Genomic DNA, 23333 nt, shown 5'->3' with positions numbered 1-23333 from the left:
CCCTGCAAAATGACCTCCAGCAGGCCACAAATGTGCATGTGTCTGCAAAAATGGTTAGAAACCGACTCCATGAGGATGGTCTGAGTGCCCGACGTCCACAGATGGGGGTTGTGCTCACAGCCCAAAACCATGCAGGACGCTTGGCATTTGCCACAGAACACCAGGATTGGCAAATTCACCACTGGCGCCCTGTGCTCTGCACAGATAAAAAACAGGTTCACACAGAGCACATGTGACAGATGTGGCAGAGTCTGGAGATACCGTGGAGAGTGATCTGCTGCCTGCAACATCCTTCAGCATGACCGGATTGGCAGTGGGTCAGTAATGTGTGGGGTGGCATTTCTTTGGAGGGCTGCACAGCCCTCCATGTGCTCGCCAGGGGTAGCCTGACTGCCATTAGGTACCGTGATGAGATCCTCAGACCCCTTGTGAGACCATATGCTGATGCGGTTGGCCCGTTCCCCAGACCTGAATCCGATCAAATACCTCTGGGACATATCTCGCACCATCCACCAACGTCACATTGCATCACAAACTGTCCAGGAGTTGGCGGATGCTTTAGTTCAGGTCTGGGAGGAGATTCCTCAGGAGACCATCCGCCGCCTCAACAGGAGCATGCCCAGGCGTTGTATGGAGGTCATACAAGCACGTGGAGGCCACACACACAACTGAGCATCATTTCCTTGTTTTGAGGCATTTTTATTGAAGTTGGATTAGCCTGTAATTTGATTTTCCACTTTGATTTTGAGTAACGTTCCAAATCCAGGCCTCCATTGGTTAATAAATTTGATTTCTATTGATGATTTTTGTGTGATTTTGTTGTCCGCACATTCAACTTTGTACAGAACAAAGTATCCAATGAGAATATTTCATTCAATCAGATCTAGGATGTGTTATTTATGTGTTCCCTCTATTTTTTTGAGCAGTGAATATATATATATATATACAGTATATATATATACTAGCTATTGAACCCGTTCTACGCCCGGGTGGCAAGCATTTATATTGGTATATGGTCTCCATCCTGGTATGTGCTGCACCCATCCTGTGTCCCCATCCTGTCATGTGCTGCACCCATCCTGCGTCCCCATCCTGTCATGTGCTGCACCCATCCTGCATCCCCATCCGGTCATGTGCTGCACCCATCCTGCGTCCCCTTCCTGTCTTGTGCAGCACCCATCCTGCGTCCCCATCCTGTCATGTGCTGCACCCATCCTGCGTCCCCATCCTGACATGTGCTGCTTCCATCCTGCGCCCCCATCCTGTCATTTGCTGCTCCTATCCTGCGCCCCCATCCTGTCATGTGTTGCTCCCATCCTGCGTCCCCATCCTGTCTTGTGCTGCACCCATCCTGCGTCCCCATCCTGTCATGTGCTGCTTCCATCCTGCGCCCCCATCCTGTCATGTGCTGCACCCATCCTGCGCCCCCCGTTCTGTCATGTGCTGCTCCCATCCTGCGCCCCCGTTCTGTCATGTGCTGCCCTATTCTGTCATGTGCTGCTCCCATCCTGCGCCACCGTTCTTTAATTTGCTGCTCCCATCCATATGCCCCATATGCTGCTCCATAAAGGTTTATGGCCCCCATAAAATGCCCCATAGTATATGCCCCGTACACTGCTCCATAAAGGTTGATGGCCCCCATAAGATGCTCCATGTTATATGCCCCCGTACACTGCTCCATTATGGTTTATGGCCCCCATAAGATGCTCCATAGTATATGCCCCCATACACTGCTCCATTATGGTTTATGGCCCCCATAAGATGCTCCATAGTGTATGCCCCGTACGCTGTTCCATAAAGTTTTATGGCCCCCATAAGATGCCCCATACTATATGCCCCCGTACACTGCTCCATTATGGTTTATGGCCCCATAAGATGCTCCATACTCTATCCCCCGTACACTGCTCCATTATGGTTGATGGCCCCCTTAACATGCTCCATTCTATATGCCCCCGTACACTGCTCCATTATGGTTGATGGCCCCCTTAACATGCTCCATTCTATATGCCCCTTATGCTGCTGCAATATATATATATAAAAAAAAAAACATACTCACCTATCATCGCTGGGCGCCGAGTGCTGGGGGGCCTGAGCAGGCGGGGACACCGGCGCGCTGTGGGGGTCAGGTGCCGGTATCGCCGCCAGCTCAGGCCCCCAGCACTTACTATATTCACCTGTCCTCCGTTCCACCGCTGCGCGCCGCCATCTTCCCGGTCCTCTGGCTGTGACTGGTCAGTCAGAGGGCGGCGCCGGCGCGCATTAAGCGCGTCATCGCGCCCTCTGAACTGAAGGTCACAGGCCGAGTACCGGGAAGATGGCGGCGCGCAGCGGTCGAACAGAGGACATGTGAATATAGCCGATACTTACCCTCCTGGCGGTCCCTGCTTCTCTGTTGGAGATCGCGGTGTGCGTTCAGTGTTAACGCATACCGCGAACTCCCGGGAGCGTCACTCTGTGAGGCCCAGACTGCGCCGGCGCTTGCGCTTGCGCAGTCTATAAAGGCTTCGGACAGAGTGACGCTCCCAGCGTTATATTATAGATGTATATACATGTTAGTGAGACATATATATATATATATATATATATATATTTATAATCGATACATAGTTAGATAACAGAATAGCCGATAATTCAATTGTCGGGTTCTATAAAATCATTACCGAACCCGACAGGATATGAGACATGGTTTACATACAGTAAACCATTGCATATCCGTTAGATTTATATATGTCCCTTACTAATAATGTTAGCAGTGTGTGTGTGTAAAATTTTGGAGCTGTAGGTGTTAAATTAAAGGATTAATTCTCAAAAAAAAAACTGGCATGGGCTCCCATGCAATTTTCTCCGCCAGAGAGGGAAAGCCAGTGACTGAGGGCAGATATTAATAACCTAGAGAGGGACCATGGTTATTGACCCCCCTGGCTAAAAACATCTGCCCCCAGCCGCCCCAGAAAAGGCACATCTGGAAGGTGCGGCAATTCTGGCACTTAGCCTCTCTTTTCCCATTGCCCTGTGGAGGTAGCATATGAGGTAATAAGGGGTTAATGTCACCTTGCTATTGTAAGGTGACATTAAGCCTGGTTAATAATGAAGAGGTGTCAATAAGACATCTATCCATTATTAAGCCACTAGTCTGAAAGGGTTAAAAAATACACACACATTAAGAATAAAGTCTTTTAATGAAATAATTAAACACACAGGTTTTCCATCTTTTTTTGTACGGTCAATCCAAGCGAAACCCTCGTTCTTCTGTAAAAAATCCAAAATGAAAAGAACAATATCCCATACCTGTCCGCCGTACAGTCATGTCCCACACCAGGCTCTAAACCATGGAGGAAAGAATGAAAAGCTGCCTGCGCAGCCTCTCGTCTGACCGGACATGAACTCATTAGTGTGGGAAAGTTTCTGAACATTTTCCCACGCTGCCGAGTTCGCCTCAGGTCAGGGGGGACCGACTACCGCTGACGTCACTGAGCATGCGCAGACTCCCTGCCTGACCTGAAGTGAACTTGATAGCATGGGAAAATGTTCAGAAACTTTCCCACATTAATGAGTTCATGTCCGGTCAGACGGGGAGGCTGCGCAGGCAGCTTTTCATTCATTCCTCCGTGGTTTAAGGCCCAGCCAGTAGCATTAGCACCGCTCTCGGTTGTAAACTATTTAACCCCTTGAGATGGATTGCAGAGTGGGACTTGACTGTACGGCAGACAGGTATGGGATATTGTTGCTTTTTTATTTTGGATTTCTTTTAAAGGAGAACGAGGGCTTCGCTTGGATTAAGAGTGCAATAAAGATGGTAATCCTGTGTGTTAAATTATTTCATTAAAATACTTTATTCTTAATGTGTGTGTTTTTTTTTTAACCCTTTCAGACTAGTGGCTTAATGTCACCTTAAAATAGCAAGGTGACATTAACCCCTTATTACCCCATATGCCACAGCTACAGGGCAATGGGAAGAGAGAGGCTAAGTGCCAGAATAGGCGCATCTTACAGATGTGCCTTTTCTGGGGTTGCTGGGGGCAGAGGTTTTTAGCTGGGGGGGCGCAATAACCATGGTTCAAATCCCACGCCAATTCGCGGCCGGACTGCATCTGTCGCTGATTGTTCGCAGCCGGCCGAGTGCGACCAATCAGTGAAGCCAGGGCCGGCTCCAGGATTTTGAGGGCCCCGGTCGAAAGAGTCTCACAGCCTACATAGCATATAACACAGCCCATGTAGTATATAGCACAGCCATGTAGTATGTAGCACAGCTACATAGTATATAGCACAGCTACGTAGTATATAGCACAGGCACGTAGAATATAGCGCAGCTAAGTAATATATAGCACAGCTACGTAGTATATAGCACAGCCACGTAGTATATAGAACAGCCACGTAGTATATAGCACAGCCACATAGTATATAGCACAGCTACGCAGTATATAACACAGCCATGTAGTATATAGCACAGCCACGTAGTATATAGCACAGCCACATAGAATATAGCACCGCCATGTAGTATAGAGCACAGCCCATGTAGTATATAGCACAGCCCACATAGTATATTAAACAGCCACGTAGTATATTGCACAGCCACGCAGTGTATATCACAGCCACGTAGTATATTGCACAGCCACATAGTATATTGCACAGTCACATAGTATATAGCACAGCCCACGCAGTATAAAACACAGCCCACGCAGTATATAACAGCCCACATAGTATGTAGCACAGCCAATGTAGTATATAGCACAGCCCACGTAGTATATAACACAGCAGCCACATAGTATATAGCACAGCCACGTAGTATATTGCGCAGCCACGTAGTATATAGCACAGCGACATAGTATATAACAGCCCACGCAGTATATAACACAGCCCACGCAGTATATAACACAGCCCACGTAGTATATAGCACAGCCCACATAGTATATAACACAGGCCACGCAGTATATAACACAGCCCACGTAGTATATAGCAATGTGGGCACCATATCCCTGTTAAAAAAGAATTAAAATGAAAAATAGCTATATACTCACGTTCCGGCGGCCCCTGGATCCAGCCCAGGCCTTAGCGATGCTCCTCACGACGCTCAGTTCCCAGTAATGCCTTGCGTCAATAACCCGTGATGATGTAGCGGTCTCGCGAGTCCTCTACGTCATCTGGGGTCTTGCCGCAATGCTTTCTTGGGACCGGAGCATTGCGAGGAGCGGGAAAGGCTCAATCAATTTCAGTTGTTTCACACTTTTTTGTTAAGTATGTAATTCCACATATGTTAATTCATAGTTTTGATGCCTTCAGTGTGAATGTACAATTTTCAGAGTCATGAAAATACAGAAAAATCTTTAAATGAGAAGGTGTGTCCAAACTTTTGGTCTGTACTGTATATATATTCTATGTGTATATATCTATTACATTCTAACCTGTCAGTGTGATTTTACTGTACACCGCACAGGAATTACCGGCTTTTCAAAGGACACCGGTGCGTAAATATCGGAGAGCATTCGCATGGTGCGAGTGCTGTGCCACTTTTTTCTCTCGCACCCATTGACATTGGCGAGTCTCGTCTGACTATCGCAGCAATACGCAGAATGCTGCGGTTTTTTTTCTCAGTCCGATTTCGGCTGAAAAAAACTCACAAATGAGATGTCACCTATTGAATAACATTGGTCCGAGTGTAATCTGATTTTTTATCGGATTGCACTCGTCCGTTTCTCGCACAAATGAGTATGAGCCCAAACACAGAGATCAGCGACCACACAGATTCTGCCACCTATTTATGGCAGAAGGAGGAAGTCACAGGTCACCGCTGACTGACAGGCAGCTCCCTCGCTCTTTAAGAGGTTCTCCAGTAGATACACAAAACCTCATCAAACACCTCAGCTGCTGCAGAACCTCATCATACACCTCAGCTGCTGCAGAACCTCATCATACACCTCAGCTGCTGCAGAACCTCATCATACACCTCAGCTGCTGCAGAACCTCATTATACACACCTCAGCTGCTGCAGAATCCCAAAATACACTTCAGCTGCTGCAGAACATCACAATACACATCAGCAGCTGCAGAATCTCATAATAATCCTCAGCTGCTGCATGACAACATTATATGCACCTCAGCTGCTGCAGAACTTCATAATACAGCTCAGCTGCTGCAGAACCTCATAATACAGCTTAGCTGCTGCAGAACATAATAACACACCTCAGCTGCTGCAGAGCCTCATAATAATCCTCAGCTGCTGCATAAAATCATAATAATCCTCAGCTGCTGCAGAGCCTCAGAATACACCTCAGCTGCTGCAGAAACTCATAATACACCTCAGCTGCTGCAGAACTTCATAATAATCCTCAGCTGCTGCAGAACCTCATAATACAGCTCCGCTGCTGCAGAACATCATAACGCACCTCAGCTGCTGCAGAACCTCATAGCACACCTCAGCTGCTGCAGAACTTCATAATAATCCTCAGCTGCAGGAGAACATCATAATACCACCTCAACTGCTGCAGAACATCATAATATACTTCAGCTGCTGCAGAACTTCATAATACACCTCAGCTGCTGCAGAACATGATAATATTCCTCAGCTGCTGCAGAACCTCACAGCACACCTCAGCTGCTGCAGAACATCATAACACCTCAGCTGCAGCAGAACCTCATAATACCACCTCAGATGCTCCAGAACCTCATAATACACACCTAAGCTGCTGCAAAGCCTCATAATACATGTCAGCTGCTGCAGAACCTCATAATACATGTCAGCTGCTGCAGAACCTCATAATACACCTCAGCTGCTGCAGAAACTAATAATACCACCTCAGCTGCTGCAGAACATCATAATATACTTCAGCTGCTGCAGAACCTCATAATACTCCTCAGCTGCTGCAGAACATCATAACACACTTCAGCTGCTGCAGAACCTCATAATACACCTCAGCTGCTGCAGAACCTCATAATACACATCAGCTGCTGCAGAACCTCTTAATACTCCTCAGCTGCTGCAGAACATAACACACACCTCAGCTGCTCCAGAACCTCATAATACACACCTAAGCTGCTGCAAAGCCTCATAATACACCTCAGCTACTGCAGAACCTCATAATACATATCAGCTGCTGCAGAACCTCATAATACATATCAGCTGCTGCAGAACCTCATAACACACCTGAGGAACTGCAGGAACTCATAATACACCTCAGCTGCTGCAGAACCTCATAATAATCCTCAGCTGCTACAGAACCTCATTACAGCTCAGCTGCTGCAGAACCTCATAATACAGCTCAGCTGCAGCAGAACATCATAACAGACCTCAGCTGCTGCAGAACCTCGTAGCACACCTCAGCGGCTGCTGAACCTCATAATACACACCTCAGCTGCTGCAGAAAATCATAGAACACCTCAGCTGCTGTAGAAACGCATAATAATCCTCAGCTGCTACAGAACATCATAGCACACCTTAGCTGCTGCAGAACCTCATAATACCACCTCAGCTGCTGCAGAACCTCTTAGCACACCTCAGCTGCTGCAAAACCTTATAATACACACCTCAGCTGCTGCAGAACTTCATAAAACACCTCAGCTGCTGCAGAAAATCATAATGCAACTCAGCTGCTGTAGAAAATCATAACACACCCCAGCTAATGCAGAACATCATAATACAGCTCAGCTGCTGCAGAACCTCATAATAATCTTCAGCTGCTGCAGAAACTCATAATACACCTCAGCTGCTGCAGAACATCATAACACACCTCAGCTGCTGCAGAGCCTCATAATACACACCTCAGCTGCTGCAGAACGTCATAATACACCTCAGCTGCTGCAGAACATCATAATACACACCTCAGCTGCTGCAGAACATCAAAATACACCTCAGCTGTTGCAGAACTTCATAATATACACCTCAGCTCTGGCAGAACCTCATAATACATCTCAACTGCTGCAGAACCTCATAATCCACCTCAGCTGCTGCAGAACCTCATTATTTCTCAGCTGCAGCAGAACCTCATAATACATCTCAGCTGCTGCCGAACCTCATAATACAGCTCAGCTGCTGCAGAACCTCATAATCCACCTCAGCTGCTGCAGAACCTCATAATGCACCTCAGCTGCTGCAGAACCTCGTAGTACACCTCAGCTGCTGCAGAACATCCTAACCCGATATCGTAGTGACGTGGGGCAGACTCGCACACTTCTCTGCACTTTTCCTCAGTGTCAGAGTGATATCGAATTATCGCAGCCATTAGGAGCCTCCGGCGGCGCTCGGTGTCCGCACGGCCCCGGCACACACTGCTCGCCATCCCTGCTGCAGACGCCACAGGGAGGAACATTAGCTCTTCTGACCAGTGATGAGAATTTTATTCAGAGTTGTCAGCCCCATGTCCCGTCCCATCAGAGGGGTCTGCACCACAGGCTGTGGCCATGTACATGCACTGCAGAGGACACTGAGGGTGATGGCACCTACCAGAGCGGCACGCCGGCTTCCTGTGTGGGACGCTGAGCCGCTCGGGAGCGGTGCGGAGCCCAGAGTCAGGGTGAATATTTAGTGGGTGGAGTTCTTCTCATTGCAGCACTCGGGTCCGGAGGGTTAATCATTACATGACGTGTGTTTCATCCATAGTGTGAAGATCCCGCGGACGTTCTCCTTCCGAAGAAAATTCTGCTTCGTCTTGGGGAAATTTGTTCCTGTGGATGAGCCGGGAGGAGCGCAGCAGAAAGAGACAGAAGTGAACAGACCGCGTCCGCCGCCCGTACATGATAATAAACTCCCGTGTTCATTGTTGTGTGGGTTCCATTCGAAAATAAAATTATTTTGACGCTCGAAAGTTCTAAAAATAAAATATTCAACTGTAAAAAGTCTTGAGTTTTTACAAAAATTTGGAATTTATCCAATTTTTTCATTTTTTTTTAGTCTAACTTTAGGCCAATCTGAAAGTGTTTCCAAATTATAGGGTTAAAAAAGCAAAAAAAAAAATCTTACTTGGAGCCACCCCGTCCCACCGCTCAGCCCTTGTCCAGTCCAATTTTTTTCATCACACAGTGCCGGATGTCAGATGTCAGCTGCGATAGTCAGCTGACACCCGGCCGCGCTCCCCCGTGTCCCAGGTCACCTTGACGGGATAGTACATCATATGGGATTAAGGGGTTAATTTCCCGACCAAATTCTAAAAAAATCGGCAAAATTCTAATTGATCCCTTTTTAAGTTTAAAGGGAATCTGTCAGCAGATTTTTTTGTTATCTAATATAACAGGAGCATGATATAGGGGCAGAGACCCTGATTCCAGAGATGTGTCACTTAGTTTACTGGGTGCAGCAGTTGTGATATCATCAGTGTTTTCTTTGCTGCAGATCTACCAGAGCTTGGAATGCATAACCCCGCCCACAACACTGATTGGCTGCTTCCTGTGTATGCTGTCAGCAAGCTGCCAATCAGTGCTGAGGGCGGGATCGGACTAGGAAGCACGAGATACCTAGTCCTGCAGTGATAATCTCCTGCTGATAAAACACTAATTGTGTCGAAACTAGAGAAAGCTGCTGAGCATGTGACACATCACTGGAATAAGACTCAGATTACATAGCAACATTTGCAGAGAGATTCCCTTTAAGCAGCATTCCAGGAATACGCATCAATGGCCTTTTCTTAATATGTGTGATTGTTGAGGTCTAGCCCTGTTTAGCAAAAAAAAAATTGTCAAGGTGCGTATTGGAGTAGAGCAGCCATCAATGGCTCTTAAAGAGGTATTTTGACCATTTTAAATCCATATTTCAGTGATAAAAGCACTTTCTTTCCACCTCCCATAATCTCCCCAGAGTGAGGATGTGTAAAGTGCCTAAGCGAGGTAGACGTGGACGCGTTGATGCTACCACTCGCTCTGGCACTACCTACGTGTCCCTGTCACGGTGTGCTGCTATGTGTGGGGTGCATCCAGTGTCAGACTGAAGAGCATTGGGCCCACCAGATGATTTGATCCTGAGGGCCCAACTTTCTCCCCCACTGAAGAGCCCCATAACAACTGCAATATTTGCACTATGAACTCTCCTGATGGAGAAGATAGGGCCCACCGAAGGATTCTCCGGTTCTCTGGTGGGCCAGTGCATCACACTTCTGGCTCTAGGTTTTCCTCTCCTGGAACCTTGCCAGCAATTAATCCAGGGGACACAGGTTTTGTAAAAAACAATCAAACTTTTACTGGACAGTTGTCAGTCTTGACAAACAGGCATATAGGATAACGCCCAACGGGTTGTCGTCTTTCCCACAGGTACCGGACACAACTTCAGCCCTGGTTCTCGGTATAGGTAGAGTGCCCCCCTTACTATCTTCACTAGCACTAGGAAGTCTTCTCCACCACTAGCAGTGCACCTGAATTGCAACACCTCCCACCTCATAGAGTCCTTCTTTCCCTGTAGCTTCACAGGCTGAGTGTGCAGCACCCTAGGTGACCGGTTGCTGCAGTGATGTTGCTTTTCCTTCGGGGAAGGTAATATCATGCTCAGAGGAAATGGAGTTCTCTTCACCAGGTAAGGCACGCACATGCAACACATTCTAAATCCAGGCAAGGAGGGGGAGCTCAAGACCCGGATTCAGGGGAGCTTCCCTTGGCTTTATGTTTCCTGGTTTGGAGGAGGAGCTAGGTTAGTTGTAGAGAGACACAGAAGGAGTAGGACGTCTGGAGCAGACGTGAGAGGCCTAGCAGCCATGAGAGAGCTGCAGCCTCTGGGAAGGAGTAACCTGAAGGGTTGTATGTGGAGCAGCCAGGAGGGTAGGAGCACAGGAGAGAGACAGAGCTCAGAGGGAAACTGTGGCAGGGCACCCTCAGAGCTAAAGCGCAGTAATCCGGGAAACCGGGAGCCCGAGGCTTTCGTGGACTCTAGGACACGGAGCAGAACCGGAGGGCACTACACTATACGTCACCTGCCCGCACCATGCCTGAGACACAGCAGCATCTGAGGAGCCCGGGGCATCTGAGAGTCCCTGTAAAAAGGCTCAAGCTGCCCGTCGTGCAGGAACCTGTCCAAGGACAGGGGGAAACTGGAGGACCTTGTAGGAAGCTTAAAGCAGCAAGGACCTCAGTTAGCAAGGCGCAAGTAGGAAAGGCTCATGGACCTCTACTGGGAAAAGAGAACTCCAACTTGCCTCTGAGCCGGCCCGACCACCATCAATCACCCACAAGTAAACCAGGTAAAGACTTGTTACTTGTTTCCTCCATTTATTCAGCGGCTACACCATCTACGCCACACACTATAGGACCCCACTTTACCTGTGGGAAGTGTAACATCTGGGCTGCCGCAACATCCCCGAGTGGACCCCTTTAATGCAACGTCGGTCCCACTATTGACCGAACTCCACAGGTGGCGTCATGACAAACTTTGAACATTAACCCCTTTAACGTTGATGTCCAGGGCCATGGACCGGGTCGCAGCCACCGTGACATCCCCCTTTGCGACCGGACCCGGTACCGAGTACCCCACAGCCCTGTGGGCACGTCAAGTGCGCCCAAGGCCCCCGACATCCTTTGCGATGTTCCCCCAGGCCTCTAGACAGAAACACAGAGCATTTTTGGCAATCTAATGCCCTGAGTATTAGACTCCCTAGTCTAATACTCCCTAGCAGCCCAGTGTGTGAGACTGCTGCTGTCACTACACACTACTGTCCTGCACTGAACTGTCACTTCCTGAACTGGACACTCTCAGTTCTCCATCCCTAAACTGGGCCGGCCATTACAGCTAACCCTACCTAGGCTAGACTGCAGCCCCAGTGGGTGTTACCCTTGACCAACATACATTAATATAGAATATATTTAACCCTATGAGATATCAAGGAGTGGAACATCACTCCCCACATCCGATCACTGGCTCGCTCATGTTATCTACACCTCAAAAACATTTCTAGAACTTGACCTTTTCTTACCTTTCACTCTGCAAAAACGCCTAATATCGCTCTTATTCATTCTCATCTGGACTATTGTAACTCTCTAATAATCGGCCTCCCTCTTTCTAAACTCTCCCCTATCCAATCCGTCCTGAATGTAGCAGCAAGGATCATATTCCTCGCCAACCGTTACACCGATGCCTCCACCCTGTGCCAGTCATTGCACTGGTTACCCATCCGATGTAGAGTTCAATATAAAATATATTGAGTTCAATATTCCCTCAAGTCTGTGTGTATTGGAGACATCGTAGGAGTTAGTTTCCTTCTACTAGCTCAGAGACAATTGAAAATTAGAGAGGAAGCCTGCGGAGGAGAAACTGGTGTAAATGCAGGATAGAAGTCTTATAATGGCCAGAAATAATATAATTTCTCATATATACACACACCAAAGCTTATTATGCACAGTTACATGAAATGACATGTAAGCTATAAGTCGCAAAATTCTGACTACCTATATCTGCCACTAGAGCGAGCTAATTAAATACTATTTATACAGAGAAATCAAGAAGAAAGCTGTCTGCAGTAAGGTCCCTAACTCCCTCTAGTGGTGGCTACAGGTAGCCAGAATTTTTATCATTGATCTCTATATCTTTTTAGGGGAGTTAGAACTCTGTAAACTAGGGCAGTAATGTAGGATTCCAATAAAAATATAATATTAATATATGCAGTTGGTGCTGAAAAAAATGCATTTTCAAAATCATACACAATAAAAAAATATGGCTGCTTTGAGAAACCACAAGAGGGATCTTTTCTTTACACAGTTATATGGAAAAAAAATCAGCTATATCTAGAAGGAGCACACTGCACTCTAAATAATGATAATAATAATAATAATATAATAATAATAATAATAATACATGTATTCAATTAGCTCATCAGCTCCCCCTAGTGGCAGCCGAAGATAACTAGAATTTAATTCTGGCTCTCACAGACCTGTGAGTTTTTCTATAAGAAGCCTCCTACTCTGCACTCATTACCTGCATTAACTGCACCTGCTTGAAGTCGTTACCTGTATAAAAGACACCTGTCCACACACTCAATCATACTCCAACCTCTCCACCATGGCCAAGACCAAAGAGCTGTCTAAGGACACCAGGGATAAAATTGTAGACCTGCAGAAGGCTGGGATGGGCTACAGGACAATAGGTGAGCAGCTTGGAGAGAAGGCAACAACTGTTGGCACAATTATTAGAAAATGGAAGAAACACAAGATGACTGTCAATCTTCCTCGGTCTGGAGCTCCATGCAGGTTCTTGCCTCATGGGGTAAGGAGGAATATGAGGAAGGTCAGGACTCAGCCCAGAACTACACGGGAGGACCTGGTCAATGACCTGAATAGAGCTGGGACCACAGTCCCAATCATTAGTAACACACTACGCCATCATGGATTAAAATCTTGCAGGTCACACAAGGTTCCCCTGCTTACGCGAGCACACACGTCCAGGCTCATTAGAAGTTCGCCAATTACCATCTGGATGATCCAGAGGAGGAATGGGTGAAGGTCAAGTGGTCAGATGAGACCAAAATAGAACTTTTGGAGATCAACTCCACTCGCTGTGTTTGGAGAAACAAAAAGGATGAGTACAACCCCAAGAACACCATCCCAACCGTGAAGCATAGTGGGGGAAACATCACACTTTGGGGGTGCTTTTCTGACAAAGGGGACAGGACGACTGTGCTCTATTGAAGGGAGGATGGATGGAGTCATTTATCGCAAGATTTTGGCCAACAACCTCCTTCCCTCAGTAAGAGCATTGAAGATGTGTCGTGGCTGGGTCTCCCTAAAACTTTTCCCCCATTATATATATATATATCCACAATATAACAAAAGTCTACATGCAATATACTTTGCATAAATTAGAAAAATATGCATCTTTCTCCACTTACGAGCCACATCTTCTTTCTCAACTGCTTCCAGAAATCACTAGAGGGAGCTTATTGAATACTGTTTATACAGAGAAATCAATGAAAAAAACTGTCTGCCGCAAAGTCCTCAGCTCCCTCTAGTGGTGGCAACAGGTAGTCAGATTTTTTTTCTTTTAATTCTATATTTATGCAGGGGAAACTGACTAATTTCATGTTAAATCTTAACAGATAAATACAAAGCTCCCACCTGCTTTTAGGAGGAGCTCACTGCACTCTATATAACAATACATATCTTCAATAAGCTCCTAAGCTCCTCCTAGATGCAGCCAAAGATAAGTAGAATTTTATTGCCAAGTGATGGAAAACGGGGAAAAAAGATAATTACAAAGCTTCAACTTGCTTTTGCTTTATACTGCATTATGGAAAAAAAAAGCTACCACAAGGGGGAGCTCACTGCACTCTAAATAATAATAAATGTCTTCAATGAGCTCATAAGCTCCCTCTAGTGGCAATGAGTTTGGACCATGAAAATGAAAAATTATCAGATCCGACTTCTGTACAGACATATAATGAAAATAATCAGCACGGAATGTTGAGAAATAAAACATTAAAACAGAAAATTCCATATTTTAAGCATTGAAAGCCATAGACGCCCCTCCGATGTATGAAGACGTGCCTTGATTCCTATTATCCTGCTGACGGAGCCACGGACATAACATAACAGGCTGGTATCTCGGCTCCCCAGAGATCGGGGCTCCTCTGTGGCTTTGTCTTCATTACATCTGTGGTTATGTTGTTGCTCATCACACAAGGGAACAGCAGGTGTTTAATTTCCAGATTATCTGCTGATGCCTCAATGTTTTGTGTATTTCTGAAAATAACTGCAAATATGACCTGATCTACCCTACGGCTAATTTGCTCATAGCAAACTGTTATTTTTTTTTACTATAATTTGCAGCAGAAATTAACTGGCTTACAAATACGCTGGGATTTAGAATTTCTGAATTTGAGAATATTGTGTTTAGGCAATAATCTGTCACTTGTGTGTCACATCTTCCTTGGAGATCTGGGGATAGAAGATCACTGCGTATTGTGAATCATACATCTTCCATTCATGTATGTTTGTATCCTGATACATTTGATTTCCTTTGGTGCTGAAGAGGTTAACGACCCTTTCTATGCTGGTCAGAAACGTGCAGCTCCATTTTCAGCTGCATCTGATCTGGTCATTTCCTCTCCCTATAAAGCCTGGCCAGACCTTCTCTTCCTTGCCAGTGAAAGTTTTGCTTCCTAGCTCCTTGGAGACACTGTGCTGAATTGGAGATCATTGTTGCTATCGGAGATTGTTGTGTGCTGTTTTGGGTGTATGCTTCCTCATTGTCCTATTCCCATTTGGTTGGTACATTCCTATCCTTCCCTATATACTTCTCTACCTTTGGTGAGTGTTTGTATGTTTGTTGCTTTCTGTTATCCCTGTTTTGCCTTGTTTACCTTACATTTCTGTTCCATGTCTCTGAAGCGATGGGCCGAGGGACCACCACGGTGCAGGAAGACTACTGTACACAAGATGAGGTGCAAACAACAAAGGGTAGATTTATTGGGAGGCAAGGAATGAAGTGGATGAGGAAGATGCAAACAGGGGTATGCAATGGCAAGAGACAATTTACAAGAGTTATAAACTTTATCCTGTCCGTAAAATAGCACGGTGCTCCAACTAGTAAAGACTCAAGATATGTCTCACAAGCAAATCTAAACATAAAACAAATAACGATGCTACTCTACGTATAACCTCCCTGGCCTTTACTAAGCAGGCCACACGGCTCCGATGTACTGACTACTGAAGCCTACACTAGGCCCTAACAGGTGCACCAAACAGGAACAGACTCACGGTGATGTTAGAGACTCAGGTCCAGTCCCAGGGGGCCCTGTTGTGAATTCTGTTATCGAACTCCCTCCTGTGGTCATGAATGGTACTTCGGCGAGATCTGTCAATGGACTCCCTCTGGTGGCTGTGAGTGGAGCTGCTGCTTCTGAGGTTCCTTCCACAGGTGACGTAGTTTATTCTTTGGCTGGCTATTCTATTTAACTCCACTCAGATCGTTACTCCATGCCAGCTGTCAATGTTCTTGTACTGGTTCAGTTCGCTCTTGGATCTTTCTGGTGACCTGTCTACTCCAGCAGAAGCTAAGTCCCTGCTAGTTATTTATTTGTTCATTGTTTCCTTGTCCAGCTGGCTTTCATGATCTTGACCTGCTAGCTGGAAGCTCTGGGATGCAGAGTGGCACCTCCGCACCGTGAGTCAGTGCGGAGGTCTTTTTGCACACTCTGCGTGGTCTTTTTGTAGGGTTTTGTGCTGACCGCAAAGATACCTTTCCTATCCTCAGTCTGTTTAGTAAGTCTGGCCTCCCTTTGCTAAAACCTGTTTCATTTCTGTGTTTGTGACTTTCATCTTAACTCGCAGTCAATATATGTGGGGGGCTGCCTTTTCCTTTGGGGAATTTCTCTGAGGCAAGGTAGGCTTTATTTTCTATCTTTAGGGCTAGTTAGCTCTTAGGCTATGAAGAGGCGTCTAGGTCGTGTTAGGTACGCTCCATGGCTATTTCTAGTTGTGTGATAGGATTAGGGGTTGCGGTCAGCAGAGCTCCCACTTCCCAGAGCTTGTCCTGTGTGAGTTCAACCATCAGGTTGTTCCGGGTGCTCCTAACCACCAGGTCCATAACAGTACAGCTGGCCCAAAGTATTAATGCATCTCAATAGAGGGATAAGAGAAGTTCTGAGACCATTTTTTTTTCTCTGCAGTGTTGTTTGTCTTTCTTTTCCCCTAAACCTCTGGGTGGTTCAGGACACAGGTGTAGATATGGACATTCAAGGTCTGTCCTCTTGTGTGGATCATCTCACTGCAAGGGTACAAAACATTCAAGATTTTGTGGTTCAGAATCCGATGTTAGAGCCTAGAATTCCAATTCCTGATTTGTTTTCTGGGGATAGATCTAAGTTCCTGAATTTCAAAAATAATTGTAAACTGTTTCTAGCTTTGAAACCCCGCTCCTCTGGTGACCCCGTTCAACAAGTAAAAATCATTATTTCTTTGTTGCGTGGTGACCCTCAAGACTGGGCATTTTCCCTTGCGCCAGGAGATCCTGCATTGCGTGATGTTGATGCGTTTTTTCTAGCGCTTGGATTGCTTTATGATGAACCAAATTCAGTGGATCAGGCAGAGAAAATCTTGCTGGCTTTGTGTCAGGGTCAGGATGAAGCGGAGGTGTACTGTCAGAAGTTTAGAAAGTGGTCTGTGCTTACTCAGTGGAATGAGTGTGCCCTGGTGGCAATTTTCAGAAAGGGTCTTTCTGAAGCCCTTAAGGATGTCATGGTGGGATTTTCCACGCCTGCTGGTCTGAATGAGTCTATGTCCTTGGCCATTCAGATCGATCGGCGCTTGCATGAGCGCAAAGCTGTGCACCATTTGGCGGTATTCTCTGAGCATGGGCCAGAGCCTATGCAATGTGATAGGACTTTGACCAGAGCTGAACGGCAAGAACACAGACGTCAGAATGGGCTGTGTTTTTACTGTGGTGATTCCACTCATGCTATCTCCGATTGTCCTAAGCGCACTAAGCGGTTCGCTAGGTCTGCCACCATTGGTACGGTACAGTCTAAATTTCTTTTGTCCGTTACTCTGATTTGCTCTCTGTCGTCCTATTCTGTTATGGCATTTGTGGATTCAGGCGCTGCCCTGAATTTGATGGACTTGGAGTTTGCCAGGCGCTGTGGTTTTTTCTTGGAGCCCTTGCAGTATCCTATTCCATTGAGAGGAATTGATGCTACGCCTTTGGCCAAGAATAAGCCTCAGTACTGGACTCAATTGACCATGTGCATGGCTCCTGCACATCAGGAGGATATTCGCTTTTTGGTGTTGCATAATCTGCATGATGTGGTCGTTTTGGGGTTGCCATGGCTACAGGTCCATAATCCAGTATTGAATTGGAAATCTATGTCTGTGTCCGGCTGGGGTTGTCAGGGGGTACATGGTGATGTTCCATTGCTGTCAATTTCGCCTTCCACTCCTTCTGAAGTCCCTGAGTTTTTGTCAGATTACCGGGATGTATTTGAAGAGCCCAAATCCGGTGCCTTACCTCCTCATAGGGATTGCGATTGTGCTATTAATTTGATTCCTGGTAGTAAGTTTCCTAAGGGCCGACTGTTTAATTTATCTGTGCCAGAGCATGCCGCTATGCGGAGTTATATAAAGGAATCCTTGGAGAAAGGCCATATTCGCCCGTCGTCATCACCGTTGGGAGCAGGGTTCTTTTTTGTGGCCAAGAAGGATGGCTCTTTGAGACCTTGTATTGATTACCGCCTTCTTAATAAGATCACAGTCAAATTTCAGTACCCTTTGCCGCTGCTGTCTGATTTGTTTGCTCGGATTAAGGGGGCTAGTTGGTTCACCAAGATAGATCTTCGAGGGGCGTATAATCTTGTGCGAATTAAACAGGGCGATGAATGGAAAACAGCATTTAATACACCCGAGGGCCATTTTGAGTACCTGGTTATGCCATTCGGGCTTTCTAATGCTCCATCTGTGTTTCAGTCCTTTATGCATGACATCTTCCGAGAGTACCTGGATAGATTCATGATTGTATATTTGGATGATATTTTGGTCTTTTCGGATGATTGGGAGTCTCATGTGAAGCAGGTCAGAATGGTGTTCCAGGTCCTTCGTGCGAATTCCTTGTTTGTGAACGGGTCGAAATGTCTCTTTGGGGTTCAGAAGGTTTCATTTTTGGGTTTCATTTTTTCCCCTTCTACTATCAAGATGGACCCTGTTAAAGTTCAGGCCATTTATGATTGGACTCAGCCTACATCTGTGAAGAGCCTGCAGAAGTTCCTGGGCTTTGCTAATTTTTAAAGTCGCTTCATCGCTAATTTTTCTAGTGTTGCTAAACCGTTGACTGATTTGACCAAGAAAGGTGCTGATGTGGTCAATTGGTCCTCTGCGGCTGTAGAGGCTTTTCAGGAGTTGAAGCGTCGTTTTTCTTCTGCCCCTGTGTTGTGCCAGCCAGATGTTTCGCTCCCGTTTCAGGTCGAGGTTGATGCTTCTGAGATTGGAGCAGGGGCTGTTTTGTCGCAAAGAAGTTCTGATGGCTCGGTGATGAAACCATGTGCCTTCTTTTCTAGAAAATGCTCGCCTGCTGAGCACAATTATGATGTTGGCAATCGAGAGTTGTTGGCCATGAAGTGGGCATTCGAGGAGTGGCGACATTGGCTTGAAGGAGCCAAGCATCGCGTGGTGGTCTTGACGGATCACAAGAATTTGACTTATCTCGAGTCAGCCAAACGGTTGAATCCTAGACAGGCTCGATGGTCAATGTTTTTCTCCCGTTTTGATTTTGTGGTTTCGTACCTTCCGGGCTCTAAGAATGTGGAGGCTGATGCCCTGTCAAGGAGTTTTGTGCCTGACTCTCCGGGTGTTCCTGAGCCGGCGGGTATTCTCAAAGAGGGGGTAATTTTATCTGCCATCTCCCCTGATTTGCGGCGCGTGCTGCAGAAGTATCAGGCTGATAGACCTGACCATTGTCCAGCAGAGAAACTGTTTGTCCCTGATAGATGGACTAGTAGAGTTATCTCTGAGGTTCTTTGTTCGGTGTTGGGTCATCCTGGAATCTTTGGTACCAGAGATTTGGTGGCTAGATCCTTTTGGTGGCCTTCTTTGTCATGGGATGTGCGTTCTTTTGTGCAGTCCTGTGGGACTTGTGCTCGGGCTAAGCCCTGCTGTTCTCGTGCCAGTGGGTTGCTTTTGCCCTTGCCGGTCCCGAAGAGGCCCTGGACGCATATTTCCATGGATTTTATTTCAGATCTCCCTGTCTCTCAAAGGATGTCGGTCATTTGGGTGGTTTGTGATCGCTTCTCTAAGATGGTCCATTTGGTACCCTTGTCTAAATTGCCTTCCTCCTCTGGTGCCATTGTTTTTCCAGCATGTGGTTCGTTTGCATGGCATTCCGGAGAACATCGTCTCGAACAGACGTTCCCAGTTTGTTTCGAGGTTTTGGCGGTCCTTTTGTGCTAAGATGGGCATTGATTTGTCTTTTTCTTCGGCTTTCTATCCTCAGACAAATGGCCAAACCGAACGAACTAATCAGACTTTGGAAACATATCTGAGATGCTTTGTTTCTGCTGATCAGAATGATTGGGTGTCCTTTTTGCCTTTGGCTGAGTTCGCCCTTAATAATCGGGCCAGCTCGGCTAGTTTGGTTTCTCCTTTTTTCTGTAATTCTGGTTTCCATCCTCGTTTCTCTTCAGGGCAGGTTGAGCCTTCGGACTGTCCTGGTGTGGATATGGTGGTGGACAGGTTGCAGCAGATTTGGACTCATGTGGTGGACAATTTGACATTGTCCCAGGAGAAGGCTCAACGTTTCGCTAACTGCCGGCGCTGTGTTGGTCCCCGACTTCGTGTTGGGGATTTGGTTTGGTTGTCATCTCGTCATGTTCCTATGAAGGTTTCCTCTCCTAAGTTTAAGCCTCGTTTCATTGGTCCGTATAAGATTTCTGAAGTTCTCAATCCTGTGTCATTTCGTTTGGCCCTTCCAGCTTCTTTTGCCATCCATAATGTGTTCCATAGGTCGTTATTGCGGAGATACGTGGCGCCTATGGTTCCCTCCGTTGATCCTCCTGCCCCGGTGTTGGTCGAGGGGGAGTTGGAGTATGTGGTGGAGAAAATTTTGGATTCTCGTATTTCGAGACCGAAACTCCAGTACCTGGTCAAGTGGAAGGGTTATGGTCAGGAAGATAATTCCTGGGTTTTTGCCTCTGATGTTCATGCTGCCGATCTAGTTCGTGCCTTTCATTTGGCTCGTCCTGATCGGTCTGGGGGCTCTGGTGAGGGTTCGGTGACCCCTCCTCAAGGGAGGGGTACTGTTGTGAATTCTGTTATCGAACTCCCTCCTGTGGTCATGAATGGTACTTCGGCGAGTTCTGTCCATGGACTCCCTCTGGTGGCTGTGAGTGGAGCTGCTGCTTCTGAGGTTCCTTCCACAGGTGACGTAGTTTATTCTTTGGCTGGCTGTTCTATTTAACTCCACTCAGATCGTTACTCCATGCCAGCTGTCAATGTTCTTGTACTGGTTCAGTTTGCTCTTGGATCTTTCTGGTGACCTGTCTACTCCAGCCAGGGCCGGCATCAGCACCCGGCGTACCTGGGCAAGTGCCGGGGCCCTGGCGAGACAGGGGGGCCCATTCAGGGCTGGCATTAGGGGCAGGCAGCTGCCTAGGGCCCCCACTCCCCCAGGGGCCCTCAGCTAGTGGCACATCACGCAGCCGCTATGGAGCCTCTGTGAGGCAGGGGGGTCTGCCTGTCACCAGCGCCAACTCCCCCGTCACCGCATTGAACTATACCGGCGTCTGCCGGTAAAGTTCAAAGCAAATGATAGAGGAGAGAGTGTCACTTGACGCTCCCTCTCCCATCATTCCCCACTCTGCCTCTGACACTGCCGCTGCGGGTGCGCGATGACGTCATCGCGCACTCGCTGTGTGTCAGGCAGTGCAGCGGCACCAGCCGAGACCGGAGCAGGAAGCAGCGCGTGCACGTTGAGAGGTGAGGAGTGTTTGTTTTTTTTGTATTTATAACAGTGAGTACTGGACTATGGGGCCATTCTTGGGGGAGGGGGGCTGTGCTGTATACTACATGTCTGTGCTTTATACTACATGGCTGTGTTATATACTACGTGGGCTTTGCTATCTACTATATGGGCTGTTATATGCTATGTGGGCTGTGCTATATATTACATGCCTGTGCTATATACTACATGGCTGTGTTACATACTATGTGGGCTGTGCTATATACTATATGGGCTGTTATATGCTACGTGGGCTGTGTTATATACTACATGGCTGTGTTATATGCTATCATGAATCGTGGTATGTGTTAAAGGGGGGGCCCACTGAGACTCTTTCGCCCGGGGCCCTCAAAAACCTGGAGCCGGCCCTGACTCCAGCAGAAGCTAAGTCCCTGCTAGTTATTTATTTGTTCATTGTTTCCTTGTCCAGCTGGCTTTCATGATCTTGCCCTGCTAGCTGGAAGCTCTGGGATGCAGAGTGGCACCTCCGCACCGTGAGTCGGTGCGGAGGTCTTTTTGCACACTCTGCGTGGTCTTTTTGTAGGGTTTTGTGCTGACCGCAAAGATACCTTTCCTATCCTCAGTCTGTTTAGTAAGTCTGGCCTCCCTTTGCTAAAACCTGTTTCATTTCTGTGTTTGTGACTTTCATCTTAACTCGCAGTCAATATATGTGGGGGGCTGCCTTTTCCTTTGGGGAATTTCTCTGAGGCAGGGTAGGCTTTATTTTCTATCTTTAGGGCTAGTTAGCTCTTAGGCTGTGAAGAGGCGTCTAGGTCGTGTTAGGTACGCTCCATGGCTATTTCTAGTTGTGTGAAAAGAATTAGGGGTTGCGGTCAGCAGAGCTCCCACTTCCGAGAGCTTGTCCTGTGGGAGTTTAACCATCAGGTCGTTCCGGGTGCTCCTAACCACCAGGTCCTTAACAGGGCCCCCAGCAGTCCAATATGGTGGTACGCACGGCTTTCTGTCAGCTCTGTGAAGCGTGGTTTTCTCCTTGCTTCTGGATCCTAGGGATGCTCCTGGAAACTGTAAGTTCCTTTCTCAGTATCTTCGTGGCTTCATAAACTAGCACAGAACAGCCACCTTTGCTGTACCCAGAAAAGTCTTGCAAATTTCACAAGTACACTCTGTCCCAGGCTGTGGGACCTTTCTTGTAGAAAACAGCACAAAGTTCTCTCTGTAGCAGCTTCAGCTCACACACACAGTTCAGGCTCAACTCCTCCCCTAATTCTAGGGCAGTTCATCTTCACAGTCTATAGCAGGGGGAAGCCGAACATTCCATCACACCAGACAAGGGGGTTCTGTCTCTTAAAGTGGCAGCGTGTTACTGTCCATAACAGCACCACGCTCTTACATCTCATGGAGTGAGGGAGAGGACAGATCAGGGATTAACAGGAGCATAGTAAGGTCGGAGACTCATTCCTTTCTACCTTCAAGAGTACCCCCGGGACAGGGATAGTTAGGGTCCCAGTTCTAGAGACAGTATATGGCCCCTCTTCCTTACCAAAGTCAGTCACGGAGTGACAATCTTTCCCCATATGAAGGCTACTAACTCTTAAAGGGGGTCTTTGAAACCAGTCAATGCCCCCTGGGAAAGAAGGTATGCAAATAAGTTCTACTTCAGAAAAAAAGAAAGCTGTCTCTCTAGCGCCACCTATTGTAGGAAGCTGCTGTATCAGCTATTGATGGACCTTTTTATGAACTACATGACTAAGGATGTCCCGGAGGCCGTACTTGTATGGGATGCTCTTTCTAAGGTCTAGGGGGACTGTAAGCAACCGTTAGGTTTTACGAAGCAATCAGAGAATCGTCAAATAAGAAATCAATTTCGTTATGAATTTCAGCAAAATTTGGAATTTTGGCAGAACATCCCTAGTGGTCTATGGTAGAGAATAATTTAATGCCCTGGTCAACTATGACAGATGACGTCTGAGTGGCCCAATACCTTGTCGTCTAG

The 23333-nt window shown here is 47.0% G+C and overlaps 1 protein-coding gene across 1 annotated transcript in view; it reads left to right on the top strand.

The window, feature by feature from the left end:
* LOC138673918 (uncharacterized) overlaps window positions 1-8752 on the top strand; it is a 29762-nt gene extending 21010 nt beyond the window's left edge. Inside the window, exon 2 of the mRNA XM_069761948.1 lies at window positions 8594-8752. Coding sequence (XP_069618049.1) covers window positions 8594-8668 — 75 coding nt within the window. The 3' untranslated portion in view covers window positions 8669-8752. The remainder of the gene's footprint in view (window positions 1-8593) is intronic.
* The last annotated feature ends 14581 nt before the right edge of the window (window positions 8753-23333 follow it).

Source organism: Ranitomeya imitator, chromosome 4, assembly GCF_032444005.1.
Source record: "Ranitomeya imitator isolate aRanImi1 chromosome 4, aRanImi1.pri, whole genome shotgun sequence".
Taxonomy (NCBI): domain Eukaryota; kingdom Metazoa; phylum Chordata; class Amphibia; order Anura; family Dendrobatidae; genus Ranitomeya; species Ranitomeya imitator.
This window is presented reverse-complemented; position numbering and strand designations above follow the sequence as displayed.